The sequence below is a fragment of the Condylostylus longicornis genome, unplaced genomic scaffold (assembly GCF_029603195.1).
Source record: "Condylostylus longicornis isolate FDR11 unplaced genomic scaffold, ASM2960319v2 ptg000016l, whole genome shotgun sequence".
NCBI lineage: Eukaryota > Metazoa > Arthropoda > Insecta > Diptera > Dolichopodidae > Condylostylus > Condylostylus longicornis.
The window spans coordinates 2,482,786-2,504,501 of NW_026577985.1; the positions used below are offsets into that span (position 1 = coordinate 2,482,786).

Sequence of the window (21,716 nt, forward strand, 5' to 3'; positions counted from 1 at the left end):
AAGGTTTCTAGTAAAGATTTATGTACATATAATATGTTCGTTATTTCAGCTTTCTATCTTCACGTGTGTAGAAGTCTGTTTTTTAATGAATCAAGTCCACGGATAGAAGGACAAACGAATGGACAGACGAAGGGACGGACAGGGTGGAAGGGAACTTTTTTTTTTAATTTTTTATGGAAAAGTGCTAAAAGGCAGATCCCATGAAATTAAATTTTCGTTTTTAAAACACCAAAGTAATTTATAAAAAAAGTTTAACAGTAATCGTCAAAATTCAATAAATTTTATTTAATTTGTTATTTAATTTAAAATTTATAAATTTTTTTAAATTCACTCAATTCTCAAAATTTATTTTAGTTTAATGGCTTCAATTTTGCTTTATTACATCATTTATTAAATTTCAATAAAGGATACCTACTCATACATCCACAGTAAGGATACGAGTATAACGCAGAATCTTTCACAAGAAACTTCAGTAACTATTTAAATGGTAACGATGAAGTGATGAATGTGTTCTCTCGTATAATGATGTATAAGTAATGGAATAAAACAAAAATGAAAAGAAAAATACTCCTTGAAAGATAAATTTTAATATCACAATTTATTAAAGAATTATATGAAATATGAAAATCGGTAAATTTGTTTAGATCGAGTTACATTACATAGTAAATCGAAGTCTTTATTTCTTAAAGGATTTCTCGCTTACGAATTTGCGCCAGCAAGTCTTTGGTGTTACTTTATAAAACTAAATTTAAGAAATCGTTTAAGACATTTCCAACAACAAGATGAAAGTGTTTGATGCGAAATTCTAATTGTATTTGAAACACCTAATTTTAAACACCTGATTGTGTTCTTTCGACCTAATTTATAGGAATTTTTCCAAAATTCCCAACTATTGACATAAAAGCGGTTTTTATTGGCATGTTTAACACTGTATAGATTGGTTTTAGGAGTTTTTTCACACTATACCGAAAGTTTGCAAACAGGAAAATCCACCATTCTATAGCTAAAGATAAATGAAAAATCCATTGAAGAAATTCATGCAAATATTCTACATGACGGGAATCAACTTTGAATATGTTATAAACATAAGGTTCAGTTGTAAATTTTATGACATTGCAAAAATTTTAGTTTAAACTTAAAATCAAAAATTTTCTCTGTTTGTCCAACCGAAAAGTTCAGGACCTAAGTAAAAAAAAGTTTTAAAAATTTGTATATATAAGGATTTTTTAAACTTAAAGAGTTTGCTCCTTAAGATTTGCAGTTTAAAATATAAAATTTCATGATTTAAATTTGAGACTTACATTTTTCACTTCATAGTTTCAAAACTTTATAGTTTAAATTTGAAACTTACATTTTTAAATTTAAGCCATAAAGTCTAAAAACTGGTATATAAGAATACAAAATTTCAAAATCTTATGGAAACTGTTTTATGTACAGAGATAGTGTTATTGAGAATGTTAAGATTGTCTGCAACAAAGCATCTGCAAATGTAAGCATCAGTACTAAAGACAATTATTTTTTGAATTTCCATACCTTGCTTACTACAACCTGGAATCAAACATCGAGAACTTTTGAATAATAAGCAAATGCTCTATTCACTGCGTCGCCGATATGATTTAAACCTTTCAGTCGGACTAAAACAACTGAATTTTATACTACACGATGACAATCTGATTACAAATTTGTTTTTGAAATATTGTAAAATAATCATTTTGAACCGTATGACAGCTATCCGTTGTTCGTATCAGTCTAATTATAATAGTAGCTGTCTAGGACAGAAAAGGCATTTCGGAAGTTTGCTGTTCTTTCGTTTTTTAATTGACGAATCCATTTTTAAATCCGACATGTATAAATTAATGCATAATTTTACACAGGATAAGAATGTATATATCTGTTCATACCGTAGACAATTCCGCCAAGTGTAGTTAGAGACTGTATAATAAAGCTAGGATATATCCTTCACTATGTTGTAGAGCAGGCATGTCAAACTCATTTATCATCACGGGCCATTTTAAGTTTTCCACACATTGCTTCGGGTCGCACGATAAAAAACTTAAACTACTAAATTATACTCAAATTTGAATTTTTATTATCAACATAAAAAAATAAAAAACATACAAATATACAGTTATACAAAAAAAATATAAAATCATTTTTTTAAAGAAATTTAGCAATGTTTTTTTATTTCTAAATTTTCGAATTTTTTTTTTTTTATTTCATTTCATTTATTTTACATTTCCATCTTACAACCATAAAGAAAGAAAAAAAAACTATACAGTAATATACAAATTGGAAAAATAAAATAAGTTATAAATCATTCTTTTGTTATTATCATTTAACAAGTTTCGAATGATATTTTTTAGTTTCGAATGATATTGATATAGTTTTTGAATATTAAAAAAACTAAATTTATTTAATGAATTATGTGGGGTAACTAATAAACCATCTTAATAAAATAAAAATATTTAACTATATCAAAAAAAGAATTTAATAATAACAGTATATAAAATAAAAAAAAAATCTGATGTGGTCAGCACATAACCGTGAAGTGAAAGAGTTAAGATAAAATAGTTAAGTGAAAGAGTTACAGAATATTATAAAAATGTTTTTTAAATACTTTTTTCCAATTTTTAGGACATTAGTAAGCTTATAGTTAACATACATAGAAAAATGTAAATTTGGCTCTTAGTAGAGTGTCGCTTTGTGCTATCCGAATTCCCAGAAATGCTCGACAGTTAACCAGAACTCAAACATTAAATTTCAAGAAATTACATCAATTCGTTCCGTAGATATGGTGAAAAATGTAAAATCGGACCGCAAATCAGTTTTCGAGCCCTGATCTTTCCAAAAAATTTATATGTTCATTGTTTTAATACGAGGAATTCAAATATTAAATTTCAATGAAATCGGTCAATTATTTCTCTTTATATACGCAAAAATGTATATTTGGCCCGTAGTAAACGTCCAGTTGCTGACACCTGATTTCTTTCAAAAGTTAGCAATTTTCGCGGACGGTCGAGCAAAGCTCATATATGAAATTTCAAGTAAATCGGTTGAATATTTTCTTCAAAATGGTGAAAAATGTAAAATCGGCCCGCAAATCAGTTTTCGAGCCTTGATCTTTTCAAAAAATTTATATGTTCATTGTTTTAATATGAGGAATTCATGTATTAAATTTCAATGAAATCGGTCAATTATATCCCTTTATATACGCAAAAATGTATATTTGGCCCGAAGTAAACGTCCAGTTGCTGATGCCTGATTTCTTCCAAAAGTTAGAAATTTTTGCGGACGGTCGAAAAAAGTTTTTATATGAAATTTCAAGTAAATCGGTTAAATATTTTCTTCAAAATGGTGAAAAATGTAAAAGAGGCCGCTAAAAAGTGCAGTTCCCGAGGCCTGATATATCCCAATGGCACGAGAAGTACGTTCCCACCGAAAACTCGATATGCAAAATTTTTTGCCATCACATAACCTACCTATTATTTACACAATACGGTCGGTAAAAATGAAAAAAAATTAAAAATAAAATAGAAATTGAAGTGTAGAAAGCAATTAAAATCTATTTAAAATATTGACTAAGCCCAATAGAGGATCTAGAATTACAAAATACAAAAGCTAAAGAACCAGACTAAAAGCAAATTCCTCTATACGTTCTAGATCAAAATTAATAAGGATTGTCTTGAGTGTCTCAAAAACAATACAATATTTGATTCCTGTCTCATATAAATAGGTAAACGATTGAAAATTCTAGGCACCACACTATCATAAAAATGAGAAAAATGAGATGTGCGTGCTCTTGGTTCAGCAACGACATTCAAATTATTAACTCTTAAATTATAATTGGACATGAATCGTTGAGTCGAGTACCTACATCTCAAAAAGAATATTTTCAAACACCTATATAAATATAAATGTAACGGGCGGCAGCACAAGATCAGCAGGCCGCCTGTCTGACATGCCTGTTGTAGAGTATGCTCAGTATATAATGTATGAATAAGTACATAATTATACCAAAACAATATTTAGGAGTAAGCACTAGAACCCGCTATTGGAATATTAAAGTATTGCGGAGGCTTGCTGTCATAATTTTTAAATTTTTTTTTTTATGTTTTATTTGTTTTGTCATTTATGTTTTACACAAAATGTCAAATAAAACTATTTATAAGAAAGTTATAATAGTATATAATGTACACGTGGCTAATATTCTAGCGCTCGCATTTATTTCTAGAAATTTAAATGCTAAGGCCATTATATGCCTGCGATAATGTTTTTCAAGTTCAATACAATAATATTATGTTTGCATTGATTTTATGAAACAATAATTTAGTGTTTACTACTCTGAGAAAAAAGTAATGAAAAGGAATTCAGTCCTTTTTTTGTTGGAGTAGAATAAAAGTTTTAAACTAAAGCTAAAAAAATATAATTGAAAAAAAAAAGAAAAAAAAACAAGAAAAACAGTTTCCTTGCAAAAAAAAAAAAAATTAATAAAAACTTACAATTAAAACAAGTAAATACGTTTCAGTCGGTATAAACCGATCGAATTATACCCTGCACCTTTCATTGTTGTATAACAATTGCGAAACCATTCTACAGAAACTTCACGAATATGTCTGACCTACTATTGGACACTCGACTGTCAAGTTTCATGAACCTGGCTTCATTATATTTCCAAATATTTAAAATTTGCTTTTGGAATTGTATGACAGCCACCCGAACCGGTCCAGGGATCCAATTAAAATTTCTAGAACATTTGTAGAATATAATTGGAGATACGTATACAAAATTTCATATTTATACAGTTATCCGAACCCATGGCAGTTATCCAAACCCATTGTCCGAATTGGTCCAATTACAATAGGATTCTTCCTTGGCAGACGGAAGAACGGACGGACATGGAGCAAGTGTATAACATGTCCATACCGGAGATGACTCCTTTAAGTAGTTACAAACTCCATACCAAAGTTAATATACCCTTCACGAAGGTGCAGCATCTTAAAAAACTTACAAACTAATTTTTCCACAAATAGGGTTCAGTTTATATAGTTTATAATTATGAATAACATTAGTAGAGTATATAAAATGGTTTCCATTTTATAAATTATATGTATTCAAATCGATTGGAATTGTGTTCTTCCTAGTCTTATGTCTTTTTAAGTGATACAAAATTGGAATGAATTCTACATAATTATGTTTATCAAGAAACACGACTCCAGGGTATGAAATTTGTTTCCTCACTCTCGTAATGAGCGTGGCTAACTAAAGAATTATTATGAACAATACAACTCCTTCGAATATGATTTCGAATTAAAGGAAGGCCCCGTTTTTATTTTGTAAGAATAGAAGTGGAGAAAATTAGTTTGATTAAAAGCCTAATTATTATAAGATTAGTATAGACAATGAGGCATTTCCTTTAGAACAACCTTAATTTTTCCGTTGTAGAGGCACTTAAAACGTATTAAACAACACCAGGCAACCATATGTTAGAATAGGTTTAATTAAGGTTTTGTAACACAAAAGTTTAGCTTTAGTATCGACATTTTTAAAATAAAATAATTTACTCAGAATCATAAAGGCCCTATTTGATTCTCAATGTGAAGTTTGAAATTCATCAAATAATGGTATGTAACACCTAGGTATCAACACTATTATTATACGGTAAAGAAATCAAACCTCCGTCAGCCCTGAGCCTGAAATTGCGCCAATAGTTTTTGCTCTCCAGATTTACCCTATCTATTGTGTCCATAAATAAAATAAATTCAAACTTGCTATAATTAACTTTTAGTTTCCAATACTACAATATTTCAAAAATTGAATTTGGAGAAGACTCTGAGCCATTCTTGGATCCGGATCGGCCGAACAGATGGTTAAATGATTTAACTTAAATCGTCGGTGAACGCAATGCTGTTATTAGAACCTAAAATTTCAAGCAATTCGCTAACGTAATTAATAAAAAGCAAAGGAGAATTAACCGTGCCCTGTTGTAGGCCACTATTTATGGGGAATTTCTCGGAGTAATGGTTTCCAGAACCTACAACTCTAAGTGACTTATTGCGTATCATTTCGTTGGTCATCAAGTCATACAGTATCAAATGCTCTCTCTAGATGTACTAAACAAGTTGCTACGCAACACCTATTATTATTAATATATCTGCAGAGATCCGAAGAAAATTTTGTCATAGCAATTTGTCAAATTTTATCAAAATTTTCTCATTTTCCTGGAAAGTAACATAGATTCAGGCAATTGTTAAAGGTTATACAATAACTTTATCAATGTGTCTGGAATTTTTAAGATAAGTACTAGGTCAGGAATATTATCAGTTCCGGATGAAGAAGACTTATTTTGTGGAGTCGCAAAAAAACCTGGAAGTCTTTGATCCAAATTTGACACATGAGAATGATTTAGATTACTGAACGCGGAATAATGCTTTATATTGAATTAACATTATTTTCTTTATAATTTTGTGGTAATGTATTGAGTTTTTTAATAGTTTGTGAAATATTATGTTTATTTCTTTGAAATAAATTTGCTGCCTTTGTATTTAAAATATCCTGTTCCTTATCAATTACATAGCTATTATTAACACGTTTCAAATTAATAGTATTTAAACCAGCTCTTCTTAAAAGTTGGGGGATTAAATATTTTTCCGTTTCATACTAGCTCTTTTACTGTATATTTTACTAATTTCTGCTAAAACGTTGCACAAGCTTCAAAGCAATTGAAGTTGCCAATAATGCTGCGCCTAATTGTTGAAAATTTTATATTGTTTCTTATTAACACTGCAATGCCAATAACTTATGATGTTTTTAGGCCTATCAACTTACGATCCTGTAATCATTAAAATAAATTCATTTTGCTTCAGCACGAAATTCAATTTTTCCTTCATTTGCTGTAGCTTCCTTTTTAGATAAACTTTTTCTTACCTCAATCGTCTATTCTTCTTGAGTAAATTGGGAACATGGTTGTGATCTTATTATGTAAATCTTTGTTGGTTTTGATTTTTTAATCAATCACATTTTTTAGAGTATTAATAGTTGCTCGAGGGACTATATTGCTGTTTTTTTTTTCGTTTTTTAATTATTAAGTCTATATTCGCAATTTTAAGTCTATGTAGCTAATTGTTTTTTACGTTTCGGCATAAAATAGAAAATATTTTATCGAAAAAAAAAATTTCATTTTTTAATTAAATATTTCTTTTATAAACTTGTTTTATCACTCATTGCAATAATAAATTCAGTATAAAGCACATCCGATTGCTGCAAAACCACGATGTCACTTTTTTATAATTTTTAAAGTTTTGCAAAGCAAAATATGTACTTATGTCTTAAAATAATATTGCATAAATTGTGTCGTACGCTAAGTTTATAATAATTTGCTCTTCCAGAAGTTCAAGCAAACAACAAAATCGAAACTCTCTTTTCACAATAGCAAAAAAAATTGATGACACGTTTTTATAAAAATATTCATTTAAACCTTATCAAAATCATATTATTGTAATTGAAATAATTTTTAAAACTTGAGAAAACTCGCCCTTAGGATCTTAAATTTGAGGAATACATGAAAAGTTCTGCTTAATTTACAATTTATTTTTAAAATTTTTCTGCATGAGTGTTTGATCTAATTTCTTTTTAAGGTGTGCTTTTTTTCAATTTTTTTTTACATTTATTATGAACTCCTACACAAAAACATCGGACATTAAGTATTTGGAAAAAGAAAATTATAAACCTTAACATCGCCTTGAGCATTTTTAAACAAAAACGAGGAAGAATAGAGTTGACCTTGTTAACTCTGTGATATCCGTACGAATTTGTTATCATATGTGCGAATAAATATGCCATGACTGACTATGGGACAGACTATGACTTTAAGTTGCCGTATTATCATATTAATTTATGCAAAATTTCAGTACTGTGTTTTTCAAAATACTGTGTGTGCCAAGCTACTATTGAAGTTGTATGGCAGCTATCAGAAAGAGCCAAGAAATTTTAACGAATTTTATCAAACACATCGGCCTTATTAATATATTCGTTTGTGTGAAATTTCAATACCACAGCTTTTATAGTTTCTGAGATATAGTTAAATAGCTTTTGAAGTTATATGGTAGGTACCAGAAGAAGCCAAGTAATTTCAACAACTTTTATCAAACACATTGGCCCTACTAATATATTCGTTTGTATGACATTTCAATACCACAGGTTTTATAGTTTCTGAGATATAGCCAAATAACTTTGTGTATGGCAGCTACCCGAACCGGTACCCCGATCATGCCCAATTTAAATAGGGTTCTGGTACTTACTACAATAAATCATTTGTGAAAATTTGGTGAACTTAGCTCAATTAGTTTTTGAGTTATAGCTGGGACGGACGGACAGACAAGGCTAAATCAACTCAGAATTGATTTCAAACATAGACTTGAGTCTATATCTAAGACCGTTATTTCTTAGCGTTACAAACAGTAAGACAAATTTAGTATACCCTTCAAACATACGTTCGTACGGATAAAACAAAGAAGTTAAATGCAATGATATGCAACAGTTATTTCTTGAACACATTTAAGAATAACAACACAATTTTTTATTGTAACCAGAGAAAACCACGCAAAGCATTGCGTTGCGAATGACGAACTAGAGCAAAGACTATACCAAAATAATAAAAGTGACTATTATATTCATTTCCATAACACTTCAAATGCAACTTTAAGACAACCGCTTCTTGAGTACTTCAATGTTAAGGAACTAATACTTAATGTACTACAATGTTAAGGAACTAGTTAACAAATGTTAACTTTTTACTTCATGCCAACGTTTTTTGACGTTTTATCGGGCATTTATTAAAAAATTATATTATATTCATTAAAAGCAACCAAACTTAACTTAAAACTTAACTTGGTAACTTAGATAAAAGGTCTTTCTTATTATAAAAACGTATGTGTTTTTGATAACTTAAAACGTTTAAAAGAAATTTTACAATTTTACTTAAAATTTTTCCTCTTCCCAATACACTTATTTTCTTTAATGAGTAAAATCAGTAACATACAACAAGTATCAGTAAAAAACAACAATGAATTTTGAAATAAACAGCTATATTTTATCTCAAAATGTGACTGAAACCGAAAAATATACTTTAATTTCACTGTTACGCACTAAACGTGTATCACACCATAACAAATGTTGTCAATTTTTCTCGACATTAACTTTTTTAAATTTTTCTTAAATGTAAGCTGATAAAAATAGACTACATAGTTCTAAATAACTTCAAAATCTATAAGAAATCCTTTAATACTATAACCCAGACAGGTCAAACACGCGGTCAGTTACGATTTTAGGAAATTGTGAAATTTAATTCTTATAACTTTAACAAATATTGATTTATTTTAACAAATATTGATTTAGATCAGTAAGAAATATCATTTAGCAGTTCTGCGAGGGTTTGTTACACATCCAAAAACCAAACTTATGCATATGCGAAAAATGCAAAACTGTATGTAAAACGTAGCTGGAACCGAATTTTCGCCTTTGTCTGTTTCGAGAAGTGGAAAGCGACTGTCCTATAAATCAAATACTTATGTATTTGAACTAGTTTAAGTTCTTATATTTGTAAACAGTACACCAGTGAAGTAAACTCGAAATTTTCCGAATATTCTAATTACAATAAATAATTAAAAACCGAACCTGAAAGAAGATTTTTAGATTTTATCAGATGCCAAAATGAATTTGACCTATTTACTTTTCCATTTTCTGTTGATATTGAAATCGAAATGCTGTGCGATTCTTTATTAAAACAAAAATTTAGAGAAGTGAAAATTACTAAATTTTATAATTATTTACCTAAATCAATTAAGCGTGTTTTAGAAATATTCAGTAGCACATATTTGTGTGAACAATTGTTTTCGATATTAAAAAATAATAAAACGGCTGAAAGATCAAGAATAACAGATCAACATCGTCAGTCAATATCAAAAATATTAAAAATTACAACTGCGAATTAAATTATACCAAATTTCGAAGATTTAGAAACAGAAAAAGAATGATTTTATTCTTTAAAAGAATGATTTTATATTTTTTTGCATGTATTATTTTTATGTTTTTTTTTTTTTTATGTTGATAATAAAAATCAAAATTTGAGTATAATTTAGTAGTTTAGGTTTTTTTATTGTGCGGGCCGAAGCATTGTGCGGAAACCCGTAATGATAATTGAGAGAATAATAAAATGGCTCGTAATGATAAATGAATTTGACAAGCTTGCTATAATCATTACATTTCATGAACACTGAAAACTACAAAATGTTGCAATAGATTGTATACAAATTTTATCGTTTTTAGCACTTTTCAAGAAATTTTTGAAAAAAAGTGCTTATTAGTTTCACTATGTCCGTCCGTCCGTCAGTCCGTCCGTCAGTCCGTCCGTGGACATTTTTTTTGTTTACAAAACTTCTACACCCTTGAAGATAGAAAGCTGAAATTTTGTATGTATATAGATCTTTACTAGAAACTTATTTTTGTAGAATAAAATTTTTACCTATCTCCCCCCCTCTAGAAGTTATACCCCCCCAAAACCCTAAAAATGGCCTTTTTTAACTATTTGTTGCAATGAAACCATAAGCAGTTTTGAAATTTTGCAAACGCAGAAAGGCAGTGGCTTGCTTCCCCTAGTGCGGTATACTATAGTTAAACTTTAAAAAAACAAAATGGCCGTTCAAATTTACCGTTATCTAAAGTCCTTTTTTTCCAAATTTTTGATGTCGTTTTTCTTCTAGACCCCAGCTTGTAGAAGTTTAAAATTTTAGGGGCTTTTAGACATTATCAAATAGTTCATTTCGTTAGAAGAAAATTTTTTTCCATCTCCACCCCCTCTCAAGTTATCACCTCTTGAAATTTGTAAAATTTGAATTTTTGATACCTTATATTTCCGAAACGGCAAGCTTTTTCAATTATCTATAAACGCAAAAAGTCAAAGGTAAATTTCATGACATTAAAAAATATAATTATTTTTCTTAACTCACACAATTAATCCTTAAAATCGAGCACTATGTTAACCCCTCTTGTTATATTAGTTTTTGCTTTATTTCAAAGAGTGCATAAATCGTTCATCCTAAATATATTCAATCCTAGGAATAGTTTTGAAAATGAATGAAAATAATTTTATAGTGTGATAGGTATACCTAGACCGTATTTAAAGGCAGAATTTTCACTTGTTGAAGGGAAAAGTGCTACAATACAAACCATTGGTTTGACCCAACTTTATCATTTTTAAGTTATTTATCCTTTCCCTATTAAAATGAAATAAAATGTTAAGCAGAATTCTTCAAAATTTCACGTAACACAAGAGTGCTTAAAGGATGATTCTTATAATTTACATTTGTTTTCTTTTCATACCACACAACAAAATTAATTCTGACATTTCAATGCAACTATTGATATTTCTTAATTTTGAATATACTTTAATTAAAGCACGAAATATTTCTTCCGTGTTTGAAAAAAGTAAACGAGTATTTGATACAACAAAAAAAACTCCAAATCGATATTACATACATATGTATGTACATATTTTCTAATTTTTCGTATTTTAAATTTCCGTTAAATAGTTTCAAAAAATTCAAAGACAATTATGTAAACCAGAGGTTCCCAAACTTTTTTTCTCTTGCAGACTCCTTGTCGTATTTTTCAATTTTTGATAGACCCCGTGCTACTGTCTTTGACAGATGTAAATTTCTAACAGTAGCAGGGTACACCTATGATGTGAAAAAGTTAAATAAAAGACTAATTTAATTAAATTCATATTTTTTATAGACCCATAGCAGATACTCATGGACCCCTGAGGGTCTATATAGACCACTTTGGGAGTCACTGATTTAAACCATGGAATCAACGTTGCAGGGGTTTATTTTTTGCAAATTTGAAACAAATTCGAAAACGTAGGCCTAATATATATTTGATTGGATATTTTCAAGACACGCAACATTAGGTTTATTTTAAATAATAAAAACTCTAATAGTCTCTATTAGAAATTTAAGGATTAAATAGCAGAGAAAAAAAAATACTGCATCGGTTGCCACCCAACTGTTTTAAAAACTATGTTTTGCGAAAGCAATACACGATGGATACAACAATTACTTTGATAATTGGAAGGGAAAATTGACAAACAAAAAACTCGAAAATATTTCATAAACTTGTTCCATATAACACACCCTTAGTATTTAATAAAGATTCTACTTATTAAAGATTTATAAAACTATAACGTAATAAGTTAATACGAAATATACATAAAAAAATAGAAAAAGATACACTGAAACTTCTTTGAGTGAAAATTAACTTTCTTTTACAGTTTCAAAATTTCTGTGATCTGAGAAAAATGTTACGTGAAAAACTAACAAAAACTTACTCAAAAATCACAGAAAAAAACTACATATTTTTACTTTTGTAAAATTTAAAAAGCATCTATTGCTTTGACACAATAAATTCTCAAAATAAAATATTTCAGAATTTTCAATTTCTAAAAGAAAGCTTTAAGAAAGCCAGAGACAAGTAAAAAGTTTATTAAAAAGTACTTAAGAAATATTATCTTTAAAAAAAAACCCGTTGTCTTATAAATTTTCACAAACTTCAACTTTGTATCTTAAACGAGTTGGATATTTTGCAAAAAGGTGAACATCAAAAATGGCGTAACGTGTGAAACTACTAACACTCATTTTTCCAATTTTAAAACATATACTTTGCTTCCTTCAAAATTGCCCTAAAGAGCAATCACTTTTAAAGTCAGTCACTTCAAAGTCTATCAAAAAGAGCATCACGTTTATTTCTCTTTTTTATCGACCGTATTGTATACACAAGAGGTAGGTTTTGTGATGCCAACAAATTTTGCATATCAAGTTCTCGGTGGAAATGCACTTCTCCATGGTAGGAAGGTGTAAATAAGGTATTTTTGCCACCCTGTCGGTCTATCACTCCGCCTGTCTGTGCTGCACGCGTGTTTCTCAAGTTCGGCTGAACCGATTTTAATGAAATTTTATATATAAGTTTATTTCGACTACGGCACGAATTGATCAACTTTTGGGATATATCAGGCTTCGGGAAATGAACTTTTTAGCAGGCTTATTTTACATTCCTGATCATTTTGAAGAAAATATTCAACAGATTTACTTGAAATTTCATATATAAGCTTCACTCGACGGTCCGCAAAACCTCCTACTTTTTGGAAGAAATCAGGCGTCAGCCACTGGGCGTTTACCACGGGCCAAATATACATTTTTGCGTATATAAACAGAAATAATTAACCGATTTCATTAAAAATAATATGTAAATTCTTCCTATTAAAACAATGAACATAAGATATTGGAAAGACATATGATTTTGGAAAGATCAGGGCTCGGAAACTAATCTGAGGGCCGATTTTACATTTTTTACCATATCTACGGAACGGATTGATGGAATTGCTTGAAATTTGATATTTGAGTTCTGGTTGTTACCAACACTAACTGGCGACCATTTCAGGGAATTTTGGTAGCACAAAGCGAAACTCCACTAAGAGTCAAATTTTTATTTTTCTAGATATGTTAAATATAAGCTTACTAATGCCCTAAAAATTGAAAGAAGCACTTAATAGGCATTTCTATAATATTCTGTAACACATTTACTTAACCAGATAACACATGACAAAACCAAGAGCAGAACTCGTAGTGGTAGCCATCAAATTGAAGTGCATCTTAAAATAGAGCTTACGTAACCCCTAGATCACAAATCCAGCGTAACACCTAGATCACAAATTTGATCAACCCCCTCCAGATTTGCTCATTAAGCCTGTAATCAAAACTTTCCTTCTTCTAAATAATGCCTTCTAGAGATTCTTAATACCCGAAACTTGCCTATATTGAACTGTAAAACATTCCTATTACACCATAATGCGAGCCTATCAAGATTATTTTGCCTTCATCATGTTTTGTTACAAATCTTCATGTCTTCAGGAAAACTACTAACCCTAAAACCGGATACACATAAAGAGTCATTAGCTGCCACAATAAAGGGAAGAGAATCCAAATGACCATCCTGGGGAACCCCAGAAATAGCCAAAAAAGCTATCGAGGAACAAGAACGAAACAGTACCTGGCAAACTCTTTCAGAAAAATAAGTAGAAGACAAACTACGAGAAGAAAAGCCCATTCTTCTCAGCTTCAAGAGAATAACGTCGTGTAGGATTGTGTCAAATGCCTTATCAATAACAGCAAAAATTTCATCGAGCGGTCCACGTAACTAAAGAAACTCTATTGTTCCAGAAACAACTTCAACCAGGTTGATTAGGAAAAATAAATGGCCCACAATAAGAGTAAAAATAATCATATAGGTTTTTCTCAAAGAGTTTAGGAACAGTAAACAACTAAAAATGGGGCTATAATTACCAATTTAATTACGCAGGACCTCCTCATGGACCGGAATAACAAAAGAATTCTTTCAAACGTCTAGAAATACTCCACTACGAATCGACAAATTGTAAAGAAAAGGAGTAGACCAGCAAGACGCAAACAACAATATCGCAAATCAAATCATCATGGAAAGATAACAAATGTTGCAAAACGACAACCTTATCAATAACTATTCCATTTATATCAAAGCTATTAAAGCCCGAAAATTCCTCTAACATCGACTCAAAACAGGATTCATCAACTTAAAAGTCCCCCGTCGGCAATAAAAGCGCCAGATTAATGAGAAGCAAAAAAGTTCGATATAATATTAGAGTCACTTGAAGTCTGACCAAAAAACTGGAAGACAAAGGATAACCATCAAAAACTGTTAACAAATTTTACAAATTTTAATTTTTTCACATTTTTCAATAATTCTGAAAAGGTTTTTTTTACTAGTATAACAAACAAGAAACAAAAATATTTGTTGATTTACTAACTGAATAGTTCTTAAACAAGCAAATCAAAATTACCGAAGAAGTATTTAAAAAAAGTGGAAAAAAAGTTAACTGATACCCCAAGAAAGGTTTTGCAGGTGTCTAAGATTACATTTGTGTCGACGTAGTTTCACCATGTTAAAGTTCTGAAACCTCTACGGTCAGTTATCGTTCTTTATAGGATAATGTATATACATGTTAGTTTATATTTTTGTTTTAAAGAAAATTTTCACTTTAACATAACTTAAGTCGGAATGCGAGCTAAAGTTCGAGTTTTATCTATGTATATTTATCTATATTATTAATAGCTGTTAAGATTCTAAGTAAGTGTTTATAAATCAAATAAAATTGGACAACTAAAGAATTACTGTTTGAAAATTAAACTTAACTCGATAAAATCTGCTGTCACTCTTATTTACTGCAAATTAAATTAAAAACCATATAATCTTAAAGTGCGACTACACATCAAAAATTTTGAGTGTTCACCATTTTTATTTTTGTTAGCTGAAAAAAATTGGGTTCTATTTTTCTAATAGATTCTATTTTTACATAAGATTCTACTTTCCTCATACGATTTAGTTTGAGTGTATAAAAATCAAATATTCTTCAAATTTCTATCTTTTCACACCAAATCGTTCAAATTTATTTTATTTGTATGTCTTATAATAAATAACTTACCTTAACTTGGTCTTGTTCTCCAGCATACTCTATACTTTGAAAAATTGTCCATGTATAACGACGTCTAACTTCCATTCTCGCTAAATATCGTCGATACCATCTTTGAATAAGAAGTGCCGCTTTCATAGCTGTAAAATATAATATTAAAAAATTCAATTTTGGTATATGTACATATGAATCAAAAAACTAAATTTATGTAGAAATTTTTTTGTTAAATGTTATTATTTTAATTATTTCATATATTAAATTGGGGTCCATTTTAAATTCTAAGAAGATTGAATTCTAAGTTGTAAAATTTTCGAAATAGTATTGAAATTTTAGTCAAATAAGCATATTACACGTCATTTTTGATTTTCGTATAAAGCAAACCACAAGGTAAAAGTTATAATCAACAAGAAAACAATGAACAAACTGAGAAAATTCTTTCGAATTTTAAAATTTTAAAATGCGCAAATGTTATTTATTCTAAAGGTCAAGATGAATCACCGAAGTACATATTGGCATGTTAATTGAATTTTAACCCCTTTATTGCTGTCTCTGTACATAAAATCGAATATTTTGTGAAAAATTCAAATCAAAACAAATATAACGGATTTGCAACAGTAAAATTAGAAGAATGAACCAAAAGACAAAAATGTGATGTGGTCAGCACATAACCGACCGCAATATATATTGTCTAGATTAGTAAAAGTATTCCAGAAGATTAAGAAAATGCGTTTTAAACACTTCTTTACAAGGATACTAATAAGCTTTTAGTTAACATACCTAGAAAAATGTGAATTTGGCTCTTAGAAAAGTTTCGTTTTGAGCTTATGCTTCCATTCTACAAAAAGATCGCCAGTAACTTCCGATACCAATCAGAGCTCAAATATTAAATTTCAAGAAATTCTTGATTTGTTTCAAAACTTAGTAGGTTTCGCGTACGGTCAAAAGAAACTCATATATGAAATTTCAAGTAAATATGTTCAATACTCTCTTCAAGATGATCAAAAATGTATAATAGACCCGCAAAAAGGTCCAGTTCTCAAGACCTGATATATGGCAAAAGTTGATCAATTCGTGCCATAGTCGAAGTAAACTTACATGTAAATTTTCATCAAAATCAGTTCATCCGAACTTATTGCATTCATCCGATCAGTTTATCCGAAATAATTTGCTTACACATCCCTACTATGGAAAAGTGTGTTCCCGTCAAAAGCTGGATATGCAAAATTTGTTGCCATCACTATTCTTTATTATTTCCTTTGTGTTTTCAGTGCTTTTGCTTATAACCTTTTTCTTTTTTAGTGAAGCTTTATTTTGAAATAGTTTTCTATTTTAAATTCTATAAGAATTCACATAAAACTAATTCAAATTGAAAAGCATATTATTCTCTTCTTGTAGTTCTGTTAATATTCTGCAACAGAATAAATTAAAAGCACACTTCAATAGAGAAAAACTATTACAAAAGGGTTAAAATATTAAAATTCCATACATATTATGTATACGATATAATAAGGGTTGCAATCAAAAAGGATATTTTTCTTGTTTTAAAAGTTTTGCTTTATTATTGTTAAATTTAAAATCATCGGATAAAATCGATAAAATAAAAAAAAACATACTTTCAACATTGCAGGGATTTATTTCCTTTCAAAATTTTCGATTTAAATGTGCTAAATACCATGAAATATTTATGTTAAATGTTTGAACAAAATTGCAATCCATAAAAAATTTTTAAAAATTATTCTGTTTAATTAATTTTTTCTCAAATAATTACGGATTATGATTTTCCCGAAGGGTCACAAAAACCGATTAAGACTAACAAACGTTTTAACTGGCAAACGATTTAAAACTTCAACTTTTAACTTGTCAAAAAAAATAAAACTTATTCGATCATTTAAAAGTTAAAGTTAATACATTTATGTTTCACATTCAATATTTTTTTAACTAAAACCGGAATAAGTAATTGGTATTAATTCTTAATCAATTAATATTTGGATTTAAAAGAGCCTGTTTCTTATAAACTTGGTGTACTGTATTCAAAATTATTTGAACGGATCTGTCGCGCTTGAATTGTTATTTTTATTGCTTGAATTGTATGTGATTTCTCTTTTTATACCCTGCACCTACGTAAAGGGTATATTCACTTTGGTATGGAGTTTGTAACCACTTGAAGGAGTCGATGACAGTATGGACATATATATATATTCTTGCTTCGCATAAAATTCCGTCCGTCCGATCGCACGATAAGTCAAAAACGAATAACGCAATTGACACCAAACTTTCATAAGATGTTTCTTTTTTGCAAACGACGGCTGCTGTTGAAGTTGCACCAATTCGGAGAACGGGTTCGGGTAGCTGTCATACAACCCAAAGAGATTTTTTTAAATATCTCAAGACTAATAAAAATATTAATATCAAATTTTGCAAAAATGTGTCCAATTATACTCTACATATGTTCTGAAAATTTTAATAGAATGGCTGAACTGGTTCGGGGAGCTGCCATACAACTCCAAAAGTTAATTTTAAATATTAGGAAAAATAATAAAGTCAGATTCATAAAATATGGCAGTCGTGTGTCTAATTATAAAACAAATATATAACCGAACTTTTGGTGGAATGGCTTGACAAGTTCCAGCTTTAAATATTTGGAAAAATAATAAAACTGGGTTCATGAAACTTTGCAGTTGTGTGTCGAATTATAGATCAAACATGTCCATACAGTTTCTATTGAGTGATATGTCAGGTTCGAATACTTGGTATACAACAATGAGAGCTAATTCTAGATATTTCAAAAACAAATTTTAAACTCTTTGCTAAGGTGCAGGGTATAATTCGGTCGGTTTATATCGACTGAAACGTTTTTACTTGTTTGTTCGTTTTCTTATTGCTTTTTGATTAAAGTTATAAAAATTTTCGATTAATTTCAGTTAAGTGGTTTTTAAATGTGAGAAAACATTTCTTGTGATTTTTAAGTAATTTTTCAACACTTAAAAGTACTACACTTAACCCTCGATTTACACGGTACTCTATTTACACGGTTTCGGTTTAACACGGTCTTAGAAATGGGGAAAAACCTCAATTTACACGACACTATTTCAGTTTAGCACGGTCACATAAATTAAAAAAAAAAATGTTTTCAAGATTTTAAATCATTGCTAAGTAGCACTTTTTTATTTAACAGTAAACTTAAACAGTTTTAAATGAATTAAAAAATAACTCTGAGATTGGGGAAATTAGTAGCAGTAGTGAAGAATTTCCGGCAAGAAACAAGAAAAGAGCTGTCGTGTTTCTAACAAGTGAAGATGATACAGAATGAACTTTTTAATTTTTTTAATTGCTTTTCAAATTATATGAACATTTTTAACTATTTTTTATTCAAAAAAATTTTTTTTTCTTCAATGGTTGATAATTTTTCCGAAATATAATTTTTTTTTTATTGGTGTGAAAAGAAAACTTCCTTTTATTCGAAATAAAATACTTTTTATTTTTCGCTAATATATTTCGTGCGCTACATACGCACTTTATCAAAGCTGATTTTCTTCTAATTAAGACAACAAACAATAAAAATTGAAATCTATTAAAATTAGGAATATTATACCTGACTTAATATAATCTACCTGACTTAATCTAGAATTTGATTATTTATTTATTTTATTTTTTTTTTTTTTTTGTTATTATTTACAAACTAAATTTATACCTGTTTTAAACCTTAAAACTGGTCAAATAATTAATTTAAAGAGCCAAGTAGCCGCGTTACCTTCGTCCGTGTTTAGTAGGCAGTCCTTGTTTGATTTGTATATCTGCATGCTTTCATGAACTTCTCTCCTGTGTTTTCCTTTTACCTCTTTTAATACCTTTAAGTTATCTTCCGTGATTGTGTGATCCGTTTCATAAATGTGTTTTGCAACCATAGAATCGAAAATCCGGTTAAATCCTACTCTCCTTGCACGTTTTATTTTACTTAAATGTTCCTTAAGTCTTGTTGTAACGGGTCTCTTCGTTTGTCCTATGTAAAATTTATCGCAATTATTACAATTGATTTTGTACACACCGCATCTTTCATGTATCTTCAATTTATCTTTAGCCGAATTTAACAAACTCCTAAGTTGATATTTACTATTGGTTTCCGATGTCCGAATATTGTGTTTCCTTAGTTGTTTATTTATCAAGTTTGTACAGTGATGATCATAACTTAAAGATGCCCATGTTGTTCTTTGTTCTTCCAATATCCTGTTCTGTTTAAACAATGTGCTCATATTCTCCTGCTCAATTTTTCGTTTTTTCTTCCTAATGAGTTTGTTAATACGTTCAGTAGAATAACCGTTCTTCACAGCCGTGTCCAAAATGAAGTTTACTTCTGATCTATAGTCGTGTCTGTCCATCGGTGTGGTTAGCATTCTATGGGTCATAGAGTTGAACGCCGCCATTTTATGTTTCGTTGAATGGTACGAGTCCTTTGTAATGCATCTTTGTGTTGTTGTTTTCTTCCTATATATCTTGAATCCAATTTTTTCAGATTTTCTTTTCACCAATATGTCCAAAAAAGGTAACACTCCATTTTCCTCAATTTTGAATGTAAATTCGATGTTTCTATGTAATTTGTTGATGCATCTGTTTATATTCTCCAGTTCTTCCTTGTCCACTATCGCGAAGACGTCATCAACATACCGCATCCATACTCTAGGCATCAGAGAATCCTCCTCCATTCTTTTTTCCAATTTGGACATAAATAATTCTGCGATAAATGGTGAAAGTGGGTTGCCCATCGATACTCCCGATGTTGTTCTGTACATCTCGTTTCTGAATTCGAAGTAATTCTCCTCCATGCAAAGTCTTGCTAATTTGTGTTAATTAAAGGAAAGGAGTCACCCCGGGGAGCCATCGTTTGAAAATTAATCCATACTTACCGAAGGCTGACAAGGTTCAACAAAAAGCGGAACGCAAACTTATACAAGGGAGTATTGATTCTAAATACGCAGAATTGTCACATAAGAACTTGCTTTCGTATACTACGCATTTGAAGTTGTCCTGGATTTACAAAGAAATGGGAGCTTCAGATGATGACTTTAATAGACTACTTATGAAAATAAAGGCCGGCGAGAAATGCAGGAAAATAAGAAAAAGAATGATTTTAAACAATAAATTGAGACGTCTGGGAACTTTAAGGAATGCGCAACAACCTGCTAAACGGATGAGCATTGAAACACATCCCATCGAGAACTTAGTAGTTAATAAATCGTCTTACACGTTTAGCACGAAGGAAATGGACCTTCTCAACAAAGGACTAAAATATGCAATCACACCCAAGCGAACTGATAAGGAAGACATCATAGGAGACGTGGAGACAGCCATAAGAGGAGCGGATCATGGAGCCAAGGAGAACATTAGGAAAGAAGTATACAAAATACTAAGAGGAAGCAACAACACCAACAGCAACCTAGATAACAAAACCAAAAGTGAACATGCAACGGTGGAAAGTTTGAATGAAAAACCAGTGTATTACATAAAAGCAGACAAGGGAAACACTATCGTTATTATGAACAAGGACGATTACGATGAAAAGATCTTAGATAAACTTAACAACGGAAATTTTAGAAAAATTAGGACCAATGAAGGTTAAGAAAGCTTTAAAGGAGTGTAAGTTTCTGGACTTCAGAATCAACGACTTGACGATGCCGAATCCATCAGTTCCGAAACTGGTGTGTCTACCAAAAATTCACAAGGAAGGTGAGCAGTTCAGGGAGATCATTTCCGCTAACGGCGCCCCAACATATAAAATTGCGAAGTGGCTCGTGAAAAGATTTGGGGAAATGGATTTCCGTTCCTGTTCTATTACGAATAGAGAGGAATTTATAGAAAAAACGAAAGGCTTAAAGATTGGTCCTGATGAATTAATGGTATCGTTCGATGTCAAAGCGCTCTTTCCCAGTGTTCCAGTTAACGAAGCTCTTGAATATTTGAAAGTATGGTTATCAACACAAGAAGGAGAAACAGAAACAGAAAATTGGAACAACAAAGTAAAAGAATACCACAAATTAGCAAGACTTTGCATGGAGGAGAATTACTTCGAATTCAGAAACGAGATGTACAGAACAACATCGGGAGTATCGATGGGCAACCCACTTTCACCATTTATCGCAGAATTATTTATGTCCAAATTGGAAAA

General features: G+C 30.1%; 1 protein-coding gene across 9 annotated transcripts in view; it reads right to left on the bottom strand.

Annotated features, from left to right (window-relative positions):
* LOC129605857 (serine/threonine-protein phosphatase rdgC) overlaps window positions 1-21,716 on the bottom strand; it is a 174,638-nt gene that overhangs the window by 24,056 nt on the left and 128,866 nt on the right. For 8 of the 9 annotated variants that reach the window (XM_055515834.1, XM_055515844.1, XM_055515843.1 and 5 more), the window contains one exon: window positions 15,569-15,696. In XM_055515834.1, the coding sequence (XP_055371809.1) occupies window positions 15,569-15,696 (128 nt within the window). Of the gene's footprint in view, window positions 1-15,568; window positions 15,697-15,906; window positions 15,947-21,716 lie in introns of those variants that run through there. The other variant, XM_055515839.1, reaches the window with a different exon arrangement.